Source organism: Coloeus monedula (assembly GCF_965178545.1).
Source record: "Coloeus monedula genome assembly, chromosome: 1".
Taxonomy (NCBI): Eukaryota; Metazoa; Chordata; class Aves; order Passeriformes; family Corvidae; genus Coloeus; species Coloeus monedula.
The window spans coordinates 88,406,881-88,433,579 of record NC_138781.1 but is presented as its reverse complement, the minus strand read 5'-3'; the positions used below and the strand labels follow the sequence as shown (position 1 = coordinate 88,433,579).

The window sequence follows — 26,699 nt, the reverse complement described above, 5'->3', positions numbered from 1 at the left end:
GAAATAAAAAAACCATCTGAAAGCTATGATTAAGATTGCAAAATGTGTTGGCCTTTTTTCCTTCTTTTTTTTTCCTTTTCTGTCATTTCTGTTTTGCCTTGGTTTTGTCCTTTCAGAAGAAGTTCCTCTGAGATGAAACATTCCACGTTTAACCCTGACCCAAAGTGATATGTTTCATTTTTGTTTAATAGCTGTCCTTGAATTTACAAAAAGTCAAAGTGCAAAAGCATGGGCTTAGTTGTTTTTTTTTTTGTAAAACTATTTGCAATCCTAAATATATAAAAGCTGAAGAACCTTTAAACATGATTTTTAGATGTTTCAGATAATTTTTGGTATAGACTGGCTATTGCATGAAGACAAACTATAATTCAAATGGCTGGTTGCTCTTGCTGTCTTATCTTTTTTGTTTGGTTGGTTGGGGTTTTGGGTTTTTTTATGATAGTGAACAGTAAGATAATGACAAAGCCAGTAAGAGGGGGACTGGATAAAGTACTGCAGGTACCTGATGAGGATATGGGTTGGTTTTTTGAAAATGCTTTTAGATTAATTTTCTACTTGAAAGAAAGCAAAGCAAAACATGGTGTGAGTGTGCAAGTATCACTGACTGATGTTAAGACTTCCCAGCTGGTTTTTACTATGTCTGTTGGTATTCTTCCTATTTATTTGAATTTTGGGTTCATCTGCTTCAAAATAATTGCTCTGGCTTGGTGCCCCCTGTAATTCATTTTTGCCTCGGTAACTTCTCAACAGGTTTGCTGAGATTTGCTATCCATTTTCCTGATAATACTGCCATCAACTTTCTTTTCAACTGAACCTGAGCACCCAGGTCAGAATAGTGAGCAAGTTCTCCCTTTCTTCACAGATTTCTCATATTAAGTGAGCTATTCTAAAAAAAAGTGTATCTTTCCAGCTTAATTTGCACTGAAACTGTGACCCTTTTTTCCCTGCATATCTGTCCATTTCCCCCTTTCCCTCTAGTGACTTCTGGACTCTTCAGCCATTCCCAGCCAAAACTAGCAGTGGCATAAAAACTAAAGGAGAATTACTAAAATTATTTACTCTTAATGTGGTATCATATCAAATTGTGCTGAAGTGTCTCAAGAAGTAGACCAGTACTGCCTTTGACAGACTGAGATACTAAGACAGCAATGGCTCCATATGGTCTCTGGAAGTCATAAACGGGATGGAAGTTAACACAAACAGATGGCAATATGTGAATATTATCACACATCAGCAGAAGGAACAGAGCAAAGGAATGGCAAATCATTCAGCACACCTTTTCTCTTGGTGAATCAAATGTATACAATATAGATACTCTCATTCTCTTCTCAGCATGTCAGGCTGTCGCATCAGTTTGAACGCTTAGTCCTTCAGGATGAAAGGTTTGAGATCTGTGCTGAGGTTGTCTTGGGACTGGTCTGTTTCCGGCTGAAGGTAAGGCAGCTGAGATCTCCTATTTCTGCTCTCATGGTTTCTAGCAACACCGTAACCTGCAACTGAATACAGTCTTTGTAGTTAATATACTTGATTGTTTTTTAAGGAAACTAAAGGGAGTTTATTTAGAACAAAGCAGATGAAAGAGAAAAGCTTAAGACAATCTTGTTAAAACTGAATCAAATGCTTAATTGAAATTAAAGCATATTAAGGCATGGAAATATATAGTCAAGGCAAACAAATGTTGTAACCTGTCATCAAAATGACTGGTACATTCTATGCATGATGAGCTTTGATAAAGATGATTGTTTCAGTATATTTCCCTAGACTTCTGTGTATGATGAGTGCATATTACCTGTCTCTTGTCAAGTTAATTTCTTATGTGAATTTATTTTTCAATTTTATTAAAAAATTACTGTCACAGATGAAAATTAGAGCACTAAACACATTTTTATTGTTTTCTTTAAAGACTGCTTTCTTATCTATAAAATTCTGTGGTCGAACTGGGAAAATTGAAGCAAGATATGTTTAAACAGGTTATATGGGAGGCCAGATTCCCTGCTGCCCTTGGCTGTGGTCTGCTTTTTATTGCTGAACATGATCCTTTTGCCCTGTTTGGCCTTTTATTCCCCAAAATCTCTCAAAGTGCCAAGTTCATTGATGTAGAGACCTTGCCCAACAGAAACTAGAAAATACATTCTGCACTTGGAGCATAAAAGCTGCAGTAGTTGGGAGAGCTCATTTGTTTTAATCAGACATTGAAAAGGGATCAGTGTCTTAGTTCAGGTAAGGAACTCATTTTTTAGAGGAACTTTCAGCTAAAGCCTCTGTAAAGGACAGGATTGTGACACTGAATCTGACCACCAAGCAACAATAATAATAACAACAGCACTAGTGTTTTCTAGTTATGATAGTTATTTCTAGTTCACGATACCTAAATGAGCTTTTAGCTTTTCTGAAGGCTCCCAAGCACATCTTTTCTCCTTCTGGATAGTGTGGTATTATTATTTTTAACAAATTCTTTTCCCAGTCATTCAGTTGCCCCAGTTACCTGAGTCTGATGCAACTGGCTGAAGAAGCTAACAATTAAATACTAAAGTAATGGTGAATTCATCTGGAATAGGAAAATGGGTTTTTTATAATTTATATTGTTTAAAATAAAATTGAAAAAGACCCTGTGTCTAGGGGATCTGACAGATTACAGAATGTAGAGTTTTTTCAGTAAGTGGAAACACAAATATAATGCCTTTCCTAACAAGAACTTTTAAAAGATACTGAGGGATAGATTCTTTGGCTTTTATTGCTCAATAACAAAATGTTGGTTGCAGTCTGCTCTCTCACATGGAACTAGCAAACACTAGTTTTGCAGATCCAAAGGCAGCTGTTAGTCAGTGCTCTACATATACTTTGAAGGAACAGTTCTGGTGAAATAGAGCATAGCAACACAGGAATTGTCACTTTTGATCAGACCAGTAGCTCATCCTCATCTGTTCTCCTGTCCCTCATGATTCAGAGGAAGAAATCTCATCTAAAAGGGAAGACAATTTTACAATAGGAGGTAAATATTGGACCTTTAGCTAAGAAACCTTTGGACAAGTTGTAGGATGAAGGCCTGATTCCACTGAAAAAACAGTGTAGAAAGAGCAGTGTTTTCATTTCTTGCCTACCTGATCCAAAAAGAGAAAAAGAAAACTAGCAAGCTTTCAAATTAAGAGTTTTTTATAGGTATTTTAACAGCTTTATTTGGTTTTTATATCACTCCTTCAAAAATCTTTGTCATTTTTATAATTCATATTAAAATACATCTTAGAAGCAGGGTATTTGTAACTTTTATGTAGTTACAGTAGGACCAAGGATCAGGGGCCTTGAACAATATAATGCTGCACAGCTGTAAAAAAATGATTTTTTTCTCTTCCTTCCTTTGTGCTTGAGAAGCCCTTTTTTATTGTTTTGCTTAGCTGTAACTTTTAATTTTTTGCCTTTCACACTGTTGAGCAAATGGACTAATTACCTATGACTTTCATATTATAATTATTTCATCAAATATGTTATGCCAAAGGGTTAGTTTTAGGCCTCCTTGTCATGACTGCAGATGAATACAAGTCAAGCTAGTAATTTCTCCAAGGGGGTGTGAATGCTGTCTTATTGAAGCTCACAGACTCAATCAAAGCTGGCTTCTCAAAGCTCTGGGAGAGGATTAGTCACTACCAACTTCAATTTGACGTGACACCCGAGTGTCACAGCAGCCCTAAGGTGGAGCTGTGAGAGTAGAACAGAAGAAAGATAAATGAATCTTTCTCCTTCCTCCCCTCACCCCTGCCAACTTAACATCATATACCTGCTTGCATTGCCTGAAAGCCAGTGCTGTGCATCTGATATTAAAGGCAAGGATTGTCATTTTAATAAGGCATTACCTTTGATAAGAAAGCAGGACATCATTGTCAGTGACTGACCAGGAATAGGTGGGGACTTGCAAAACACCAAAGCTGGCCCATTTTCTTAGGAGCAGTTCAGTTGCATAAATATCTCCTAGAAGAGTAAGGCTAAGCCATGAATTTCAGGACATCACACAAAATTCCTAACAACTTGTGCTAAGACAGAACAAGGTTTTGACGTGGGTTCAACTCTAACTCTTAATACGATCTAAAAACTTGAGAATGATACATTTATCCTTGCTGCCAATGGGAAACTGTCTGCCTTATGCTTTGGTTTTGTATGGAAAAGGCTAAGCAGGAAAGTCACAACTGCCCAGATCTGAGAGAAGGTGTTTTCTGATCAGGAAGTTTTCAAGAAGACCAATGCTGCCCCAGTAACACAACTGCTGCAGAACAGACGGATTTGGCCATTTGTGACTCTTTTTCCACAGTCAGTGCTCAGTAAGGGGACACTGCAGTAAAAGTGCAGATGCTCCCAGAATCTCTTGGAATTGTGTGTTACCACCAGTGTAACCGAGAGAGTAAAGGATGCACAATAGCTAAGATTCTTCCTCTGATGGATTCTGTGGTGGACAATTCTTATAGAACTTGAGGCAGATACTTTTTTAGGGTGTTGACTAATAACATGAAACCTACTTATGCCAGGGATACATTACCTTAAAAATTTTTTAATTAAGGGTAAGATTTCACATTCAAAAGACTCTCTCACAGCAGCCATGCTTAAGTGAAGACTGGAAGGTTTGTTTTAGGAAAGTTAGTACAGTTCACTGCAAAGCTTCCTCCCATGTTTGTTTGATTAGATCCAAGAAGAGTGTAATAACATGGATACAATAATGAATGCTTTTAACATAGCTCATGATCTTAGGTCACAAAAGGGCAGCTATCACAAATGCCCCAGTGTGAACACTGCTCCTAAAGCCAAGGTAATCCATATATCTCTTTGTGGCTCAGAACTTCTCTCTTACATCATCATCTTTTTGATATCCTTTGACGGCAAAGGACTGAGAGATGAGAAAATGGTTGCTTGTTACTGGTGCTACTTGGGCTTGGCTGCTCAGTGGGATTTACATTTTCCAGGCTTGTTTCTGAAATTCATTGTCATATCCATTGAATTACAATGATTTCAGGGCTCAAATGAACTAAATGAGGCACTTCTTCAAAGCATAAATGATGCCAAGAAGATCCATCTGGTCCCGTGCCACCTGAGAGAGAAGTTTGTGCTACGTTTTGCTATTTGTTCCCGCACAGTGGAATCCACCCACGTCAAGTTTGCCTGGCAGCACATCTCACAGCTGGCAACTGATCTTCTGAAAACATGGGAGCAAAACCACCACCAGCAGTAACAGCAATGAAGTATAAGTGGAGATGAGGTAATTAACTGGCTTTCTCTGTGTTGCCAAGTTTTATTTTAGGTGCAGGTGGGAAAGTCAAACTATGAAGGAAAAAAATACAAAACCTGTTGTTATATAGCCCAGCTGCAGTAGCAAAATCCTTGCCAGCAAGTTGTGTTGTAACCTTAGTCATTCCTTCTCTGTACTGTAGTTTCATCCTGCCTGTTTCCAGATGCACATAGACAAGGAGACTTGAGCTGTCATTTCTTACCAGTTTGTAGCCAAGAGCATTTGTTCAACCAAGCAATGGAAATGGAAGGGTTGGTGCTCCCTCTGTTGTCCCCATTCACCTCTAGCATACCCCCTCCTTTCCTCACAGATGAAACTGAGAGGTGTTTTAGCCAATTAATTTAACATTACTATGAGTGCAGAAAGAATCCAAGTTGGGGAAGTTCAGTAACCTGTTCAGGTTTAAATATGTTAATATGTTATATTAATATCTGAATAGGCATGCACAAATGTAGTTGCCAGGATTTGGGGCACTATCACGTCACGACACACTTGCTGCAGTAATTTTGTAAATGAACAAAGGACAAAGGACTTCAAGACTTCCTTCACTGAACAGCCAGACCCAGGGGATTGAGAACTAACTGATTACTAATAATTCTTCTGGCAGGTTCTCTACTTTCCCCTAAATGGTTTGCTTGTAAAACACTCATTTTGTCCAATACCAGCAAATAGGTTATGCTGGCTATTGGTTTCCAGATTGATCATTCATAATGAGGTCCCTGAAAAGCTCCTCCTGAAGAGTCTCGTCAAAAGCCATGTGCTACCCGGTATTCTATATTTTTAATCAAGTTATTATCAGCAGTGATTACTTGAAAATAGTCTGTAAGATATGTTCTGTGAAACTGACTTGTGATTTGTTTTTATGGCTACTATTTTGATTACTTCATTGTGTAATAAATCTTTGACAAAATGTGCTAAGGAATGTGATGTCTAAAATGTTAAGTTTCTCAAATTAGCTAACAAATGAGTAAACAAGTGACAATTAAAATAGAAATTAAGAGAACTAACCCCCAAAATCTGCTGTGGTTCCCTCATCAGTGGTTTTCTTCCATTAACAGTGATGAATGGAACATGAAAATACTGGAAAACCTCTTTCAGAGAAAGTCAAATCATATGTATTTGACACAAACCATTGATATGTCATCCTGTTGAAGGTGGGCACAGTAAAGAGCTAAAATGAAAGTTAGAGGTCAAAGTCAGAACCTTATCAATTCAAGAAGTACTTTTGCCATTTTGAAAGCAAATTCCAGACAGTTGTTTCTGTGTCAATAAGAACAACATAAATAGCTGCTCCAAGAAAAATAATATGTAGGATTAATTCCTACATTTGCATTTCAATCTTCCTTTTAATGCTCATATTATCTTCTAAAGCCTCTTGAGCAACTTGCACAATTATTCATCTTTCTTCCTTCATCCCTTTCAAATATACTTCCTATGGTTGGGAAGTTGCAAGTAGACCAGGGAACATGGATCAGGACAGTTAATTTGGCACATGGTCTGCTTCTACCTTTGTCTTTCCAGAAGACCTTAACAAATTAGAATATGGACCAGGTAGATTTTCCTGGTGATTCCTAATCTCTCACTTCTGGGGTGCAAACTGGGAAGGATTACTATTTCCTTAAGGAACTGATTTCCCTGGTAACAGATGAAGAAAGGGATGACCAATGATTTTAGTAAAACACAGTAATATTTGAGCAGGTGACACTGACACAAGACACTATTGTCAGTTGCAGAAATTTTGATAGCATCATTCTCTTTAGCAGAACCAATATGAAATCTAGCTTTTCTGTGGTAGCACAATGCAATAGACTGGTAGACTGAAGAGACTGAAAAATGCTGGCAAATTGTTCCCTTTCTCTGTTATCATTTTTTTTAAAACAACATTATTCAGATCTCATGACCTGGAAAACATCCATAACACATATCTTCCACACTGATACAATTTTACAACTTTTACATTATGAAAATTCTAGAATCTTGGAGCCAGAGAAGAATTACACCTTCTCTGTGAGAGAGACCAGTATTTTGTATGTGAAATATATAAGCAGGTCTGTCTGGGGGGGAAAAAAAAAAAAGGGCGAGAGATCAGATTTGGATCAAAGCTATCACAGAGTAAATCCAGGGTAATTCCACTGAAATGAAATGGAGTTGCTTTGGGCTTAGGTGACTATAATTGAAATTAAAAAATCTGACTAATAAGTATTGGAAAAGAAAGGTGTAAGTTAAGGCACCACTAAACTGAACATAAGAAGATTCTGCTGGAAATCTGCTCCATGGAAACCAGCACACAGACAAATGATGTCCACCTGTGTGAGCCTCAAACTGCTGGAAAACTGGGATGCAGAAAGGATGCACATCCAAACCCAGAAGAGGTGAAATGTCCCCAACAGCCCAGAATTAGACATAGATCCCTTTAGACATTTGTGGGAAAATATTGCCAAAACTGACATTCAATTAAACCTTTTTCAGTATCTGGATATCAGTTTTAGAAGTGGCTGTTGTTCAGATAGCAAAACTCCTCTTGGCAAAGAATTTAAGATAAAGGCTAATTTAAAATAGAGATGGAGTAAAACTTAATTTTTGTTTTCTTTTTTAAAGAAGTGATGTAAGTGAATCTTCTAATAAACAGCAGTGATGAGACCTATGGAATTACATTTCCCCATGCCTAGTCCAGTACAGAAACCTGAAGTTCACAGTTCTGGTTTTTTGGAAATTCTCAGATGATTCGAATATGTAACTAGTGAAGGCCTTCACAGTATTGAGTCTCTCATACCCTCTTTTCCCCATGTGATAATTCCTTCCTAGACTATTAACAGAAAAGGAAATCTGGGCTATGTAATCAACTCAAGAACAAGCACTGAAAGGAACATTTCAAAAGAAGAACATAACTGGTGTTTCTGTTCTGTAGCTTTGCAATGTATCTGTAAGTGAGAAACACTGCATTTATTAATAGTTAATATGTTAACCTGGATTTATTGTGCCTTGTGTGCTAAAGCTAATACAGTCTGTGCCGATGAATACTGTTTGATATTAAAAATAATTACAGAATCCCAGAACTGTACTTTAGTAGAATATCCACATCTCAAGGAAGACTGTGGCTATTAGAGAAGGAGGGAAAACACCTGACTTTTCAGTAACCTAAATTTATTTTTTTTAAAACTAGCAGAGTACAGTACTTACATTCTTAATGACAGATTATAAATATATTTTATTGCTGAGGGCAAAATATTGAAAATATATGTATTTATGAAAGTATTGGTAATATATTATACTCTGAACTCCATTATAATTATTAAATTTCCAATTTGTTCTTGCCTTTACATACAAAATTCTGCTCATGGCCATTTTGTTGTTGTGTTGTTATCACCATATGTGATGAGTAGCACTCACATTGAAGTTGCCTTACACCAGCAGTTTAAACCTTGAGATGTATAAACCTGAATTACTCAAAGACAGCAGCAAATGTGAAATAAAACTGAGAATCCTGAAAACCAGGGTGGTTGGTGTTGGGATAGTTAAATAACTGTCAATGGATAATATCTACATACCATATGTAAAGTTTGTATGTTCTAAATGGAAAAATAATCAGAAATTCAATGCTCTAATTATAATTTGTGAGCTGTCGACTCCCTTTAAAATCTGTATCCAAAACCTACTGAAGAGACATACAGGTTTTAATTTGCAATATTAATAAATGGAAACAAAACTATTGTCTCTTTGTACTTAACTAAGCTCTTCCCAACTCATTCATGCCAGATGCACTGTAAGAGGTCCAACTTCCCCACTCATATCAAGTCAGTGCCCTGATTTTCACCACCGGGGACTTTTTTTCAATGTGTCCTTCAAATTACTTTGCAAATGGGAGTTTGCAAATTTTCCTGTAGGAAGTTTCCTTCCCAGCAACAGGAGTCTGAAAAATACCTGGCCATACCCAGGGCCAATGCTGACCCTTCTGCCAAGTTCTGCACAGTCCTGCAGCTGGATCTGCCACTGGAGCCAGCTGCCCAGCTTCGGCTTTGGTTTGCAGCTCTGGTGCCATCAGGTAGGACAGGGAAGGGGCCCATGGCATGAGCCCTGCCTGGTTGCAGCCTGTGTCCCCAAGGCTCCTTTGCTCCCTACCCCTGTGCAACCCCAGGGAAACCGGGCAAGCATGCCTTGGGAAAAATTTGATGGCAGCAGAGTCACAAACTATATAAATGTAGCCCAGCTGGGCCTGAGATGATAGCCTGCATACCAGCACAGACAGTTTAATGTAATATGCTGTCTGTGCTAATGGTATAACAAGCCTGATGCATAACAAAAACCTGACTAACTGCAGGAAAGGTTCCTCACGGGAAATGTTCACCCACACAGAAGTGTCTGTGTTAATATCAGAAGTGTAACTGCAGCTTAGAGTGCTAATTTGCATCTAGGTTGGTGTGCTAATTTGAACGTGGGCTGGTGTGATACAGCTGAGGACTCCACCACCACATTCAGTTCATGGGATACATCCACCATCTTTTGCCCTGTAAAACAGTATGTCATTCATCTTGTCAGAGCGGTTCTCCCAAAAAGGCCTGTCCAGCAGCTGTTGTTTTCAGGCGTGTTAGACAGCATCCCCTTCTGACACTGCCGTGGTGGCCCCACAGCCACTGCCACAGGGGCAGAGATTAAATAGGTGGCCATGGTGGTCAAGTGCTTGTGTGCATAAGGGCCAGATACCCATCACTGGCTGCGAAGTCACCACCAGGAGAGCCGGGCTTTGTGCTTGGGCGATCATTCATGGAACTTGCCTCCTGTGGAGCCCGTCCTGCGCGGACGGCTGTTGCCACGGACAGAGCCCGGGACGCCACTGGCCTGGCTGCCTGTGAGCAGAGCAAAGGGCATCCAGAGGGGCTTCTGTGTGAGAGGAGAGGAACAAACAGCGGGTAGCTGGGGGATGTTGATGGGAGGTGGCTGCCCTGCCATTCTGGGCTGCCAAACTCGAGTTTGACATAGGAAGAGCCACAGCAATTCTGCTCCTCCAGTCGCCGAACTGAAGGTAAAGGCTTCGTCTGCCTCACAAACTGCACATGTCCACGTTTCCATTTCCTACCGCTACTGAAAATGGCCTGGATAGGCAATGAGCATGGCAGAACCCGTTACACTCTCCAGCCTCTCCATTCTCGGCTGCTCTGAGCTTCAGCTGAGGAGCCAAGCCTTTATCAGGAAAGTTATTCCGAAGCTTGTGAGGAGAGCTGGCAAGGCGCGGGAGCACCAGCACCAGGGAAGCGCCCGGGGCCGTCGGCTGGGTACTCGGCGGGGAACCCTGGAGGGAGCCGGGAAGGAGCCGGCAGGGAGCCGGGAAGGAGCCGGGAAGGAGCCGGGAAGGAGCCGGCAGGGAGCCGGGAAGGAGCCGGGAAGGAGCCGGCAGGGAGCCGGGAAGGAGCCGGGAAGGAGCCGGGAAGGAGCCGGCAGGGAGCCGGCAGGGAGCCGGCAGGGAGCCGGGAAGGAGCCGGGAAGGAGCCGGGAAGGAGCCGGGAAGGAGCCGGGAAGGAGCCGGCAGGGCCGGACGCACGCGCCGATCCGCAGACGGCAGGCGCGCGCCATGCCACGAGCTGCGGGTGGCGCGGGCCGGCCCCGCCTCCCAAGGCACGGACCCCGCGCCCATTGGACGGCGCGCCTCAGGCGCAGCCAATAGGGAGCGTCCGCCTTGCCGCGCGCCGTCCCTCCCAGCGCCGCGAGTGACGTCAGCGCAGCGAGCCCGTCCCTCCCCCACTCGGGCCGCCCTCCCGGCCTCTGATTGGCTGCGCCTCCCGAGCCTTGCTATCCGATTGGCGGGCGGGGCGGGGCGGGGCCGGCTGCGGAGCGGGCGCGCGCGGTTCGCAGAAGCGGCGGCGGCCCGGTGGGTGCGGGGAGCGGGGAGCGGGAGCGGGAGCGGGAGCGGCACGGCCGGGACTGGGGGGAGGGGAGAGGGAAGGGAGGGAAGAAAGGAGGGAGCGAGCGAGCGAGCGAGCTGCGGGACCTCCTCGGGGCTCTGGTCTCCGCTTCCCGGGGCCGTGAGAGGGGACCCGCCCGTCGCTCCTGAGCTGAGGGGCCGTGGCTGCCGGCTGGGTAGGGGCGGCGAGGGCTCAGCCGTGCCCGGGCAGCTCCCCGGCTGGATTCCTGGCCTGAGGGCAGTGAATGGGCGGGTGTGCTCGCGTACTTGCCCGTGGTTCCGTGGCCCGCAGGCAGGCGTGCCCTGTGCTGGTGTGTGAAGGCAGCGGCACCAGCAGCAGCTCCCGCCCCCTCCGCTCCTCTGTGCCAGAGATCCATTGGTGCCAGTGCCTGGATACGCCCCAGCTTCGGGCATGCACACGAAGTACGGTGTCCTCGTCTGGGAACAGTTCTGAACAGTTCTGCCTGAACGTGTGTGCATGTGGCTCTCTTGGAGAGAAGTTGTAAGGCTATGAGGACAGTTAATAGGGATTAGAATAGGGGGAGGTAATGTGATGCTAGACGATGCTTAAGATATATATAAATAACTAAAGGGAGGATGTCAAGAGGATGGAGCCAGGCTCTTGGTGGTGGTGCCGAGCAATAGGACAAGAGGCAATGGGCAGAAACTGAGGCACAGGAAGTTGCACCTGAATACAAGGAAGAACTTCTTCACTGTGCAGGTGACCGAGCACTGGAACAGGTTTCTTAGAGGTTGTGGGGTCTCCCTCACTGGAGATACTCAAGAACCATCTGGACACAATCCTGTGCCATGTGCTGTGGGATGACCCAGCTTGAGCAGGGAGGCTGCACCAGATGACCACTGTGGTCCCTTCCAACCTGACCCATTTTGTGATTCTGTGAATAAGCAAACTAAACAAATTTCAAACTGGTTACCACTGTTCACTTGTTATGACCTTCTCTCAGTGCTATGAAGGTGACCATTGAATCCTTAAGGAAGTGGTGGTGAACTTGAGATTTTGTGTTCTGAATGACCGAAGTATTTATTCGGAGCAAATACCTACTATTAAACTTTTCCTGAACTTAAGCTTTTATGTCGCTTAAGATATTTTTGGTTCAACAGTTACAAAAAAGTTATGTGCACAGTGATAGCTGTTTAGAGAAAAGAAGTAAAAGGCTGCAGCCTTTCTCTGTTCACCTGTCACTCAGCTATGGAGGGGTTATGATGTGAGTTTGTATCAGATTCTCTAGGTGCGAGTTAGACTTCTCACGGTGCAAAAGTTCGCAGTAACTTTTTAGAGAGAAAGCCTTGCTTTTGTGGTTTTGTTTTGTTTGTTTGAATTGGATTTGCCTGTAGAGGTGCCAGATTTGCAGGTAAAATGTATTTTGACTTTTCTAAACAGCTCTACAAATTTGGGCTGTAGTAAAAAAAAATATTCAAACCAAAATGATTTACGTCCTTGTTATTCATCATGTGCGTGTCCATATAATCATATGAGCAATAATCACATTGTGCCCTCTGTTGTCTAATGCTGATGCCAGACTTTTTGCCAATAATTAGAGGACACCCCCAAATACCCTGTATTCCTTCAGTTCTGTCTCCCCAGCCTTGTATGGACATTTCACCTGTACCTCCATCTGCATTCCTACACAGTCCATACCTGATCCAGGAGATTGCAACTTGATTCATACTCTGTTGGAAAGGGTGCAGAATATATGGACATGATACTTTGCAGAGAAAGAAAATACATCATGAACATGAGCGAATCATTTCAAGTCAAACAAAATACTCCTGAGCCAAATGTTATCCTTCCTATTTCTTAAAAAAACCCCAACACTAAAGGAGTTTAAATTCTGCTTTTTAAACAAGCAAGAGCTTTTTTTCTCTAAAGTGTAAAATGGGGGCTTTTTAGTGCCTTCTAAATGGAATAAATAGTTTTGAACATTTGCTAGTAGTCTGTTACTATTTTATTAATCTGAAAGATTGCTACATTCAGGATTATTCATTCCATTTTTATCTCCCCTCGGAGACTCTGCATACAATTTTACTTATTGGCTTGTTTCATTTTTATTACCATCACTGTAATAAATGAAATCATTCTGACAGTGGTGTATCCTCTGTCCCCCGTTACACTGTGCCGTAGTCTGTCAAATGAGAGTGAAAGCACTGGTGATTTCATTTAACAAGGCCACGTTTTACTTGGCCATCTGTTACCATTCTTTGCAGTTTGCTTACCTCCCCAGGAGACCTCTGGTTAGAAGCAAACTCTCTCTTTTTTTTTCCCCCCCACTTTTTTCTTTTCTTTCTTTGAACAAGGAAGGAAAGAGAACCTCAGTCTAAATGCCTTTACACCACAAAGCTGGTTGCTTTTTGAAAACAGTAAAGTGTCCAGACTGGCTAAGTAGCTTTCAAGACCTGCTCTGTTTCTCTCAGTTAAAATAATGTAGGTTTTCCCATGTAAGTATTTAGGAAAGGGGGGAAGCAGACGGTGCAAATGGTGTGAGATGGCATTTTGTAACTGCAGGTATTTTCTGTCTGTTCCAGTGTCAGTGATGGAGGCCCCCACCCCCAGCGCGGTGCACCTGAGTGACTGGCAGCAAAGTTACTTTGCTGTCACCTCTGGCACCTGCACACCCAGGCAGAAGGCAGATGGATACCGTGCCAAGATCCTGCGTATTCAGTATGCATGGGCAAACTCCGAGATCTCCCAGGTCTGTGCTGCCAACCTGTTTAAGAAGTACGCAGAGAAATACTCTGCGATTATTGACTCTGGCAATGCAGAGACTGGCTTGAATAACTATGCAGAAAACATTTTGACTTTGGCAAAATGTCAGCAAAGTGACAGTGACAAGTGGCAATCTGCCTTGACAACAGATAATGTATTTGAGTTAAAGTGTGTGCAAGAGAGGATGCAGGCTGGCAAATTTTTCCAGAGCTCTCAGATGGCACCAACAGATGCCTGTGTGCGAGCTGATAAAGGGGTCAGTGCCTCCCCTGCTCCAGCTCTTCCTAAACTTGATGTCTTTGGCAGTACCAGGGAGACTGAGCTCAGTGCTGGCTCAGCAAAATGTGCAAGTCAGGGACCAGATCTTCTTGAGCATCCCTCATCTTCAAAGTCCCTTCAAAGCAGTGTGCCTCCTGTGACCAAAACTTCAGACACGCTTCCTGCCACTTCAGCCTCCTTAAGCAAACAGGTTCATCCAGGTTTCCAGGCAACTCCGCTCTTTGGAAGTAAAGAAGCCACTAATAGTAGTTCTTTGAAAATGTCAGGTAACTATTGTGGCGCACAAAATTTGTCTCTTTTCAACCAGTCAGCTGTACCTGCCTGGTCTGCAAATTCTGGGAAAAGAAAAGCATTCTATGGTCTGGCTGATGAAGGCAGCACAGCTGTTCCTAGCCTTGCTCCATGTCAGGCTTCCCTTTCTACAGAAGCCAGTGGTTTTTCAGGGCAAAGAAACAGAAATGAAGAGAGCAGTGCTCCTGGGTTTAGAACTGCAAAGGAACAGCTGTGGGTGGATCAGCAAAAGAAATCTCAAAACCAGCGTGCACCAGTCTCATCATATGGAGGTGTGAAAAAATCCCTGGGTGCAGGCAGGTCTCGGGGTCCGTTCGGCAAGTTTGTGCCTCCGGTTCCGAAACAAGATGGAAGTGAAAATGGAGGAGCACAGTGTAAACCTCATGTAGGGGTATCAACAGGTCCATTGCTGCCTGTGGATGAACGGCTGAAAAACATAGAACCAAAGATGGTTGAACTCATCATGCATGAGATCATGGATCATGGGCCTCCGGTCAGCTGGGATGACATTGCTGGAGTTGAGTTTGCCAAAACTACGATAAAAGAAATAGTGGTGTGGCCCATGCTGAGGCCAGACATCTTCACTGGCCTGCGTGGTCCTCCCAAAGGAATTCTTCTCTTTGGCCCCCCTGGGACTGGCAAGACCCTCATAGGCAAGTGCATTGCATGCCAGTCTGGAGCAACGTTTTTTAGCATCAGTGCCTCCTCTCTGACTTCCAAATGGGTGGGTGAGGGGGAGAAGATGGTCCGTGCGCTGTTCGCTGTGGCGCGGTGTCAGCAGCCAGCAGTGATTTTCATCGATGAGATCGATTCCCTGTTGTCCCAGCGTGGAGAGGGCGAGCATGAGTCATCAAGGAGAATAAAAACTGAATTTCTGGTGCAGTTAGATGGGGCAACAACCTCCTCTGAAGATCGTATCCTCGTGGTTGGAGCAACAAATCGACCCCAGGAAATTGATGAAGCTGCCCGAAGGAGACTGGTGAAAAGACTGTACATCCCTCTCCCAGAAGCCTCTGCCAGGAAGCAGATTGTCACCCGGCTGATGGCAAAGGAGCGCTGCTCTCTAAATGAAGAGGAAATCGAACTCATAGTCCAGAAATCCGATGGGTTTTCTGGGGCAGACATGACACAGCTCTGTCGGGAAGCTTCTCTGGGCCCTATCCGCAGTCTGCAGTCCATGGACATTGCAACCATCACGCCCGACCAGGTACGGCCCATCTCTTTCCTGGACTTTGACAGTGCCCTGAGATCGGTGCGGCCCAGCGTGTCCTCCAAAGACCTGGAGCTCTATGAAACCTGGAACCAGACATTTGGCTGTGGTAGATGAGCTGCATCACAGCTGTTTCACAGGAACAGTTGAGGACTTCAGCACTGCCACATGTTAAACCCGTGGCAGTTCAGTGCATCTGCACTTTTTTTTTCTGTCTTGGAATTAAATTTTCTTATGTTATGCAGGCAGATGTCCAGGCTCTGGCTGAGGCTTTGCCAGCTGAAAAGATTATGAGGAACTGCTGGTCATGATACGAGAAATTGCTGAACAGCAGTGGGAGCAAGAGGCTGATGGAATTTACAGATTGCTGGGAAAGATGGATCAATTTCACTGGTGTTTAAGGGGAAGGTGATCAAACCTCACAAATAATTGAAGGGAATATTTGGGGAATCTTGCAATGTCCACCAAGCTGTATCAGTAAGGGATTCAAGTAATAGCAGAAATACCGATTTTGGGTAGGGATATGGCAAAACTGAGACAGATGGGGAAGAGTAGTTAGAGGCAGTTTGGGAGGAGACAGGAGCAAAGGGAGGAGGGGTGGATGTGGGCTTGTATGGGAAAATGGAAGGGGGGGAAAAGAGGAAGGTCTCTTGAGCATTGCTCTTGTCTGACAGCCTTGTGACTCATCACTGCAATCTATCCCAGCTTCTCATTAAAAACTTTCTGATGATTTTCTGCTTGACTTTGCTTTCTGTGCTGCATCAGCATGTGCGGCTGTGTTTTATTGGGAGGTCTGGACACCTGCAGCTGGAGAAGATGCTGTGGGGCTTTAGGATCGGGGACTAGCCATGGAGTAGCCAGTGTGGCCAACCAGGTGCTGTAGGGATCCAAAACTCACTGCCAAACTAAAGGCTGGACAAGCTGGCAAGGAGAATAACCAGCATCTGAAAAGAGCCTTGCCAGTGGCAGGATAAGGGGGCTCAGGGTCTGGGCATGGGTATTTGATGAACTTAAATCCCATGGGAGTGTCTGAAGGCTCTGTGAGTGAGATGTCCTTGTGAAACTGGAGAGCGTGGGGGTTGTGTCTCACGCTTGTGACCTTGGGTCCTGTGAGGCTGGAGCTGAGGGACAGGGTGGGGCTGTGGGTGGATGTATGGGAGTGCATTTGTGTGTGTGCGTGCTGGGAAAGACACTGCTCCCTCTCTGTCCTTATCTCTGTGTGTGTGTGTGGTTTTGTATCCACTGGTTTGGATTAAGGGGCTCAGCGTTGCTCTCTGCTGGACCCCCAAGCAGAAACAGCAGCAGCTGCATCCATCAGATTAAGATGGAAGATGCCTTACTCTGAGAGTGCTGGGCTCTAGCAGTCAGGAAGGAGAAATCCCATGTCTCAACATCTCCTGAGTTCTACTGCTCCTTAAAAAATCCTCATGCAGCAGTGGTAAAATTGCTGGCTAGCTCATATTTGGCATTCATACCTAAGGTATGAAAGAATGCATGACCTTTTATTTACATAACCTGTCCTTGCCCACTGGCTGAACACAGCTGCCCCTGAAAGGAAAATAAATGGAAATCTTTCCTTTGGATTCCTTTGTTAGTATGGCAGAGCTGGCTGCTGTGCTGTCTGCACTTCGTGTTCAGTTTCTCTAAAGAACGTTTTCTCATACTGGGGAAAAAGCAGAGCTTAAAAGCTGCTCTTCCTCAGATTTCTCTGGATGAATGCTGTTTAGCTAGCATTTTTAAAAGACATTTGGAAACTACAGGGCCCAGGAGACCACAGTGAGCCTTGAATTCAGAATAATTTGGAAGGCTTAGAATTTCTTCGATCTCATCCTGATTTAAACAAATGAGTCAGTTTTACTCGTAGCTCATGTTTTTAGTAAAGTCCAGTATATATCAGAAATTGTTTTGCAGAGATGTAAAAATTCAGGTATGGAAATTTATCTTCATTTTTGAAATAGTGGGAGTAAAATAATTAGATTATTTTGTAAGAATAAATGTGTGATGTGGTCCAAAACAACTGACTTTTGTGCCACTTGGGTAAAGATTATGAGATTAAGCCTGCTCGTACAAGTTCAGTATTGGAGAGCTATAAACATATACTAGGTAAGATTTTTTTCTCTCTCCAAGCATTTCTTTAAAATCATTGCTCAGGAAAGTAAATGAAACCCCAGAGAATTTTAACTGTTTAGTAAAATCTAAGGGTTGCTCAAGGGTTAATAAATGCCTCACATATGATTAAATAATTGCCTTATTTATGGTGGACTTTACTCTGGTATGCCAAGGAGGTATTCTGTGGTCATCTGTGTATCTGAATAGTCACATTTTGATATAAATGCTCTACAAGGAGGGGCCAGTGAGTGATAAGAGAATAAAGCTCCTCCTCAGGTGGCAAGGACTGGGACAAAAGTTCTGTGCCTCGTATTTGTCTCCTGCAAAGTGAAACTTGTCAAAGACATAAAAGTAGAACCACAGCACCAGACAAGGCTGTTCTTCCGATGAGGAAGTATACGTACAGCTTTTTACTGGCTAGGCTCATAGTTCAATACCTTAGAAAGCCTCGGGCAGCCTAGAGAGGTAGCGCGGGCAATCCAGCATTTCAGTAGCTCTAAAAGCGGCAAATAGTAGCTGCAAAACTGATACAACCAGTGGAAGCAAAGAGGGAGAAATATAGTCTTCAGCTTGCCTAATTCCCGCAATTGGAAGCTTGCAAACGGAAACAGAAACACACAGATGTTTGCAGAAGGATTGCAAAGCCAAAGAGGGCGGGCCCCCTCTTGAGCCCTTCTTTTATTCGGAGAAGGGGAAAGGGGAGGACTGGGGGCAGACCCAGGGTGACCGGCCAATCAGACACTGCTAAAGAGTTTGAGTTACATTTGGTTTTGCCCACGCTTGGAACAAAGGAGTTCAGAACACATGGCAGAGGCAAGTCCTGGCTTGTCTTGGGGAGGGGGAGGGGAAGCTCAGAACAGGCAGCAACATTCCTCCTACTTTTTAGGTTATTCATTACATTAATTACATGAACACGCCTTTTTTTTCTTCGGAAACACATAGAAACAGTGAAAGGGAACATTAGGTAAAGTTTATTCTGTTTTGGTAATGATGCAGGTAACACAACCATCTCTTCAGCCATGCAGCATCCTTTGGGCTTTGCTGCAGAGCTCAGAGCCAGCAGGACTTGCAGTGTCAGCCCAAGATGAGTTTCATAACCCTCTGTAACAGTGCCTCCACACAGTGATTCGACTGCCAGGAACATAATTTCGCAAAATACAGAAAATTGCACAGAAATAGGGCATGATTGTAATTTAAGGGAAATGGTGCAGATAAATCCACTCTAATGGATCTGTTTAGTGTATGCAGAAACCTATGTACTTCATTATTTATTCTTTTTGGCTGGCTGATCTTTGGAAGAAGAAATGCAGGACTCTCCTCTGGTTTTGTGGTTCAGCAGCGTTGGGTGCACAATCTCTCAGTTTCTTTTAAAGCTAAATAATTGCAGTCCTGAAAAAGTAAGGTCTTATTGATAAACGAGGCAATTCAGACTCTCAGTCCATCTTGAATTTGGGTTAGCTAAATTATCTCAGAGCTGTATGAAGTCCCTGGGGGGATTTTCATTTACAGAAAACTGTGACAACACAAGTAGGGGAAAAAGCTGATGAGGCAGAAATGATCATCACCTGCTAATGGTAAGTGGATGGAAACCAGACTGGCCTCTTACGGACATCGCTAAGACTGTCCTTTTGAAGTAAGGCAATTTTCCTTCTAACAGAAATTATGGAACTTCTCACAAGCCAACGTGACATTGGAAAACAACCCACCAAACAAACGAGCATGGGCTGTCCCCTGGGCTGCAGTGCAGGCATCTGCTCTGTGGGTCTGCTGGGCCCAGCCGTGCCCGCCCCAGGGAGGGCGCCCCTGCAGCCCTCCCCGACTGAAACCTTCACACTTGCGCCCAGCACTGAACAATTCACGTAAATGCAGGGCTTAGGGAAGAGGCAGACACAACATTCCCAAAGTCCCAATTTCTTAGCCTAGCTTTTTAATATTTTATTACCATTCTGTATCTTACCTGTAGAAAATCAGTCATGTAAGATGCTGTAGCTATAAGCAGCTGTAGTACTAATAGGTCTCTAGTACTTTTTTTTGTCCCATTAGGTGAGAAACTTCATAGAATCTTGGGTCATAGCTGTGAAGTCAAGATAGCATTATCGCAGAGTTCTGGGTCTGGAAAGGACTCTAAGAAGTCCTCAAATTCCCACTTCATGTAAAGTGAATTATTTGTGATGCCTGATGCATGTTTTGCTTGGTTTCTTCTTTAAAAAGGTTCAGTACTTATAAAAACCTTGGTCTCTTTTTGGACTTTATTCCCATACCACACTCATGGTCACACTCAGGACTTGATGTATTCAGTAGATGCTGCTATGCAAGCACAGAGTGGTAAATGTTTAGTGTTAGCCATTAATAAAGTGGCTTTCTTGCCTGGATTCTTCTTTAGCAAGATTGAAGGTTATTAAAATTCTTCCGCAGTGCTTCATCTCTGTTACTGTGATGCAAATGTTCTGTGCCTTATCCTGTCTGTATTGCTCACATCATGGACACAGGGAAAGGTTTAATCGTCCCCTGTGTAGCAGGTACCTGAAACAGTTGGGATCTGTTTTCATTTGGCATTACAATACCACTCTTTTTGGCACTACAATAAAACTCTTTTTAATAATACCCTGTTGTTTAGACTTCCAGTCATGTGTGTGTGTTCATATCTCTTCAGTGTTGAGGTACCCCAAATGACAGTGCTCGGCACTGATAAGGGACGAAACTGGAGCAGAGTAGGACTGTCCATGGGTGCAGGGTGGCAGATGGATGAACTTTTCAAAGTATTGTTCATTTGCAGCAAAGTTGAAGTTGCTGTGTTCTCCCATCTTGCCCAGGCTGGTTTCAACAGCAGCCTTACACAGCAGAGCCTCCCTCTTCCATCACTAATGGTCACCAAGGAATCCATCGTCAGTGCTGCAGGAAAGACCCAAGTGAAATCTCGGACATGCCTTGTTGTTTGGCTCTTACTGCACTTTGATTATGGCTTTACAACTAACTGGGCAAAGCTGTTACAACAATTGTATGATTTCTGTCTTCAGAAAATATCACACGAGAAAGACTCAGAGCAGGTGTGTCCTGTGTCCACATTCCCATATTGCCAAGGCACATAACCTGTTCCAGAGGAGTATTAAGTTGTTTTCCTGTGGCAAAGATGGAGCAGTAAGCAAAAGGCAATATTGTTCTCTTCCAGAACCTGAGGGTCAAGGAAAGTGAATGAAAGCTGCAGGGATGCTGTAAAGACACCAGACCTTCTTTCTGGCTGGGGGAGAGATGATGCCTTGCTTTCTCACTGTAGGTCACTGGGGGAAAGGGGAACAACTGCCCTTTCTTCACCCAGGCATGACTGGAGTCATCAGCACGGCAGGGAAGGGAGGGAACAGAAAAGGGGAACCTTCAGCTGTCCCAGCTCAGGCAGGGACAAGGCTGCTGTGGATGTGAATCTGTTGTAGCATCACAACCACAAGCTCCTGGGTGCAGCTGAGGGGGTCTCTCAGATTCCCAAACAGCACCCTAAGCCCAGGAGAGCCCCTCCATTTGAGTTGGGTTGGTTTGTAGTGGTCAGGGGTAGGGTGGCATCTGGTGTTCTGTCGCGCCTCTGATCTTATCACATCCTCCTTTGGCTACGGCATGTGCAGAGTAATCAAACACGGCCAGGCTGCTCTGAGGCTTTTCACCAAAGCCATGTGAGAAGAGCTCCCAGGGGCTCAGGCTTTCCCTAAACTGTGCTGATAGAAAATTCCAGTTTCAGATTAGTTTGCCTGGTTTTGGAATTGGCATACTTCAATCAGAAATTCTCTCTGGGCTTTGTAAAATAGAAACACCTGAGCACCTAAAATTAAATGATGGCCAGCCTGCTAATGCATTGCTCTGAAAGACTGTCTGAACGATTGTGTGTTCACAGGGGAAAAAAATGCTGGCTTTTTTCTTTTCAGAAGTAGATCACTAAATTCTGGGCAGTGGCTTGTGAAAATTCCTACCCAATTCTTAGAGGTTTTGATGTACTATGGGTTAAAATGTAATAAGAGATTAAATTGTCTAGGCTTCTGCTTTTAAATTTAGAATGTTTTTTATGATTTTCGATTATTGGCATTAGTAAACCTGTCTCTTTATGACTTTTTGCCTACAGCCAAAGGCAAGTGTGCCTCTGCCAGCTGGGACAGTTCCACCTAAACCTGTTGTGCAGAATCATTTTGAGTAATGAATGTCACCAGTCCCAATATTTCTCAGTGGTGGTTAAGACCTACAAGTCTTTTTTCTCCTTTTCCAAATGAGTAATTTTATTTTGTGACACTTGTAACTAGTGACTGCTTCTCCTTGCTGGTCTGATGTAACCAGGGAGATTTCTTACAAGAGTTGTTATGAAATGGCTCGTGCTCACATACTTAATTCAATATTCTGAAGAAGGAGAACTTATTTGACCTGTGGATATTTTTTTTTTACCAAGTATGAAAAGAAAAAAGAAGAGGACTAAATATTGACATAGGGAGCTTGATTCTCTTGATATACTGTAATTTTTTCACACCAATTCTTTGTACTAGAGAATGGATATAGATCTGGTGTGATGAAGGATATAGACATTTATATAGCATTACAGATACTCCTGATTTTTCTTAAGTGATGGAGAATTGTTTTCCAGAGAGGGCATGGACTCTGGAAGCTGGTGTCTGCAAGCTATTCTGGTGCCAGCTTCTTTTACTAAAAAAGAGAGAAAATTCAAAAAGAATCAACAGAGAAAATTGAAAAGTGCTGTGGGTGGGGAGATCGATTACATGTAAAGACACAAATTAATGTATACATTCAGATTATTTTGCCATTGATGATATATTTTTCAATACCTGTTGGTGGCTTAATGTTATACAAAGACATTTAATGGTGATGGCACAAAAGAAAAAGAGAACTCCACTTTCAAGAAGGTCACAGAACCTCTGGGCTGGCATAGCTACAACTGGAGAGAAAGAAGAAGCTTTTAGTGATAATTCTGTGATCAGTTCATTATTTTCTGCACGTGCCTTGTGATTTTTTTTTCAGTGATTTTAATGCTAAATTTAAAAGGTTCCACCCTGCTTAATGTGGTGCCTTACTGTCATATGACAGTGAGTCTGAGAGCTGACTGAAAAAAATTAGATGTGATAATTAAAACATTGTGATATCAGAAGTCGTTCCAAACCCAGAAGTTTTGCATCAAAGAAACAGAAGACCAAATTTTCAGAAACTTTTGCTGTCATCTGCTGAAAGTACCCACTAACGCTGTGTCTGTAGATGTCTCAGAAGGGACAAGGCTGAGCACGCTGGGGACTGCTCCACTGTGGTTTCATTCATGAAAACTATTTCTCATGTGCTTTTAAAAATAGTTGTGGTACTGCAACTCTCCAGATAGTCATCGTAGTACAATTCACACCTCTAGTCACCCCAGAGGAGGGGGAATTCATGCCAGGGAATGTTACCTTTTGTCTGTAGAACAATCCCATTAAAAAATAATCCATGTTTTAAGAGGTTTTATTGCCCTTAGAGCAGCAGAAAAGTGATGCCGCCTTATTTATGTCGCCACAGAGGAATGTAGTTATTGTCTGTGGGTGAATCCCGATATCCTGGACACATGTGCCTGCGGGTGCAGGTGGCAATGGCACTGCTGCTCCTCATCTTGCACAGACGGGGGATGGCTCGCTGAGCGCTGCCAGCAGCAGAAATTGTGCGATGGGATATGGGAGCCTGATGAGCTCAGGCGCTTTAGCTCTGCCTGCATTTAGTACAGGCTTAACAAGCCTGAAGGACGCCTCGCTCTACCTATCCTATCTTAGAAATTTATGGAGAAATAGTAATCCACACAAATCCTCTCCATTTCCAAGAACAGCAATCTTTCCCGGGGAGAGGAACACCGCTGTTGATTTTTTTTTTTTTTTTTTTTTTGTAGCCTGCCACCAGATGGAGTTCTTTTTCCAAAGAAGTCCATCCAATTTCTTAAGGAAAGCCCAGGGGTAGTCAATGTTGTTTCCTGGTTTTGTCACTTAAAATCATCCAGTGTTAATGACTTATTATTGTATTTATTGTTTTCTCGTTGGGTGAGCTTCGATTTTTAAGATTTTTTTGAGAGATCTGCAAAAACCAGGGTGACATTTATAGAACTTCCTATTTAACCAAGGCAGGGTTCTAAAAGATTAATTTTACTTTGTGTCTCAGGTCAGCTGGAGCTGGGAAAAGAAGTGAAAATCCTGGTACGGTGCATTTGTATTTAAAACTGATCCTTGACTGGGAATTTTAACAACAGAGTAGATGAGCAGGTACGAGCAGTCTCCCAGGCTGAAGATCCTGAAAATGTAGATACACAGCAGGTAACAGGAACTGAGTCCAGTTAATTCAAAAGTCTCAATTCATTTGAGTTCTGGTTGATAGTAAACGGCATTTATTGCTCTCTTAGGATTGTCTCAGAAGTAAAAATCATTGTGCTCTTGCAATAGGGTCAAACACCAGCACCACCCGTACCCGGCAGTGCAGGACCCTCTCCTGATGCCCCCGACAGAATTCCTTTGTGCTGGATAAGGAGTTAACTTTTCGGGTGATCCCTCTGCCAGTGTGCGACTGAGCTATCTGGGCAGCGTGCCCAGCGTGCCCGGTGGTGTGGAGCCTTTGTGGCTGAGGAAACCACTTCACTGATTTCTCTGGAGAAATAATTTTCTGGAGCCGCTGAAGGCTTCAGCCCCTTGAGCACGTCTCAAGGGAAAATCGCTGATGCCATCTGATCGAGTACATTAAACCCCCGTATACATTCAGATAGAGGTGGCTAATATTGCTCTATCTTCCCGAGTCCTACAGTTTCTCACTTCCCTGCTTTGTGGGTCAGATGCTCTGAAGCCAATTTACATCAATTCCTGGCACTCTTTTTAAAGGAAGCAAGGGGGAACAGTGTGAAGTCTCACTTTCTGCCAACAACAGGAAGCGCACGCTCTTTGTCAGGCAGCTTGTTTCAGCCATCCCTTTTGTTGAACCAACAAATTTCTGGACTACAGATTTGGTCTTCCACACAGCACCTCTCAGCACATCCTTGGAAAGGGAACGTCACAGAGTGGCAGCATGGATGGTCGGGGGGGGGGGGGGGAAAGCCCAGTGCTGCTGCAATTCCCTTTTTCGAAGGGAGTGTTTCTTTAAAGAGCAATCGCCTGAGGGAAGGGAAAGGAAATGGTGATAACATCTCCCTCTTGTTCTGTCCCGTGGGTCTGAACGTGCTGTTGCTGCAATCTTGCTGAGGGAGATGGCTGCTGGAGTCTCCCGGTGGCCTCTGGGGCACTGCCGTGTATCACAGCTGTCCTGCCGAGTGAGACAAGGTGAAGACGTGCACTCTTGGATCCTGTACTTAATTTTTGTGCCTAAAGCAGGCCAAGGTACTCTGTGGGGTCCAGAAATCTGTTGTGTAGTTTTCTGAGATGATCATAGATCAATCCAAATTCCTTATTTATTTTCTTTGTCCTGATACATAGTTAAAATTGAAACTGATATGAGGCTACCATAAAAAAATATAAATCCCTTCTCTGTAATATCCATCTTTGGGGTAGCTCTTTCCAGGCCCACTTTGTGACAATTGTACTATTATTTATATTGGGTTGTTTTTTTTTTTTTCCTTATCACTGCTGCAAAACTTTTTAGAAATCTCACTGCAAAAGCCAGTGTTTCTTGCACCTACCTTTATTCTCCCCAGTGTTTCCCTGGTGCAGAGGCAGGCTTAGTCTAAAGAAGCCAAGAAGTGCAATTTCCTGAAGAATTTTTTTTTTTTTGTATTTTAACGCCCCCCAAAATATATGTGTTTTTTAATATATAAGTATAAACTTCTTTTCCCCTCTCTGCTGACATCAAGCCTCCTGGTGTTTGTTTCTTCTAGGTATTTCCTTTCTAACCCCAGCCCAGCCAACTTGTCAGGGTGTGCAGTGGGGCTGAATGCATCCCCCGTGAGGAAAGGGGGTACCTCGAGGTGCCGAGGTAGGATTAGAGGCAGATGAATGTCCCTGAGGGGGCTCTCTGCTGGCCAGACCAGGGCTGGGGTGCTGCCCGCTTCCCTCCCGCGCCCCCCTGCCGCTGCTGCAGCGCGGATGCTCGGGAAGCTGATGAGCTCCAGCAGGACGCGTCTCAGCTGACGGTGCCGGGCGCGCCTATCCCGGGAAGGGCTGATGTGCTCTCAGGAGCCAGGGGCAGTGGGGGAGCTCAGGAAGCCCGACCCTGCTACCCACGTGTGACAAAGCATTTATTCTGCTTGTCTGGGGAAAAGCTCCAAGGATTACCGCAGAAAACACTGAGAAAGATGGGCTGTGTAACTTCCCGTGTTGCCACGGTGTGAAACAGGAGAGGGACTCGGCCCTCTGGCCCTGGTGCCTTTTGGAGGGGCTCTGCTGAGAGGTGCTGAGTGGCTGCAGCCTCTCCCTCTTCCCCCTGCTCTGGAGGCTTTAACTTGCTCAGCAGTGATGCAGTCGTGGGCCTGAGAAGAACTGAGATCCTGGTAAAATATTCATGATATAAAATTATGGAAGTAGCAAGAGACTTTGTAGCAAAAGTACACAGCAGAGTGAGATGTGGAAATGATGGGGTTTGAGTTGAATATTTCTCTGATTGCAAAGGAAATTAGGCAAGCAGTTTGTATGGAGAAGCAGAACCAAAAGGAAAGCTCTTCGCTTTCCCCCTTGGCACACACAGTTTCTCCAGAGAAGCTGTGGTGATCCTGCAAAGTTTGACAAGGAGGGTGTAACAAGTTCTTCCCTATTTTCTGGAAATCCCACCCTCTTCCCACAGCTTATCTGAAGTTTCTATTTTGCACGTTCCTATTTGCGCAAAGTTTGGGCGATCCTCATCTTTTCAGTTGCAAATGAGCATCTAACTAAGCCCTCATAGGCTGATTTTTTGTTTGTTTGTTTGTTTTTTAATTTTTTTTGTTTTGGGTTTTTTTGTTTTTTTTTTTTTT

At 43.7% G+C, this 26,699-nt stretch overlaps 1 protein-coding gene across 1 annotated transcript in view; it reads left to right on the top strand.

Annotated features, from left to right (window-relative positions):
• Window positions 1-15,787, top strand: part of LOC309572925 (uncharacterized protein) — a gene marked incomplete at both ends in the record, with an annotated part of 58,552 nt that extends 42,765 nt beyond the window's left edge. Inside the window, 6 exons of the mRNA XM_082281476.1 lie at window positions 1,333-1,434; window positions 4,997-5,208; window positions 9,154-9,311; window positions 10,484-11,132; window positions 11,458-11,588; window positions 13,710-15,787. Coding sequence (XP_082137602.1) covers window positions 1,333-1,434; window positions 4,997-5,208; window positions 9,154-9,311; window positions 10,484-11,132; window positions 11,458-11,588; window positions 13,710-15,787 — 3,330 coding nt within the window. The remainder of the gene's footprint in view (window positions 1-1,332; window positions 1,435-4,996; window positions 5,209-9,153; window positions 9,312-10,483; window positions 11,133-11,457; window positions 11,589-13,709) is intronic.
• Window positions 15,788-26,699: the final 10,912 nt, after the last annotated feature.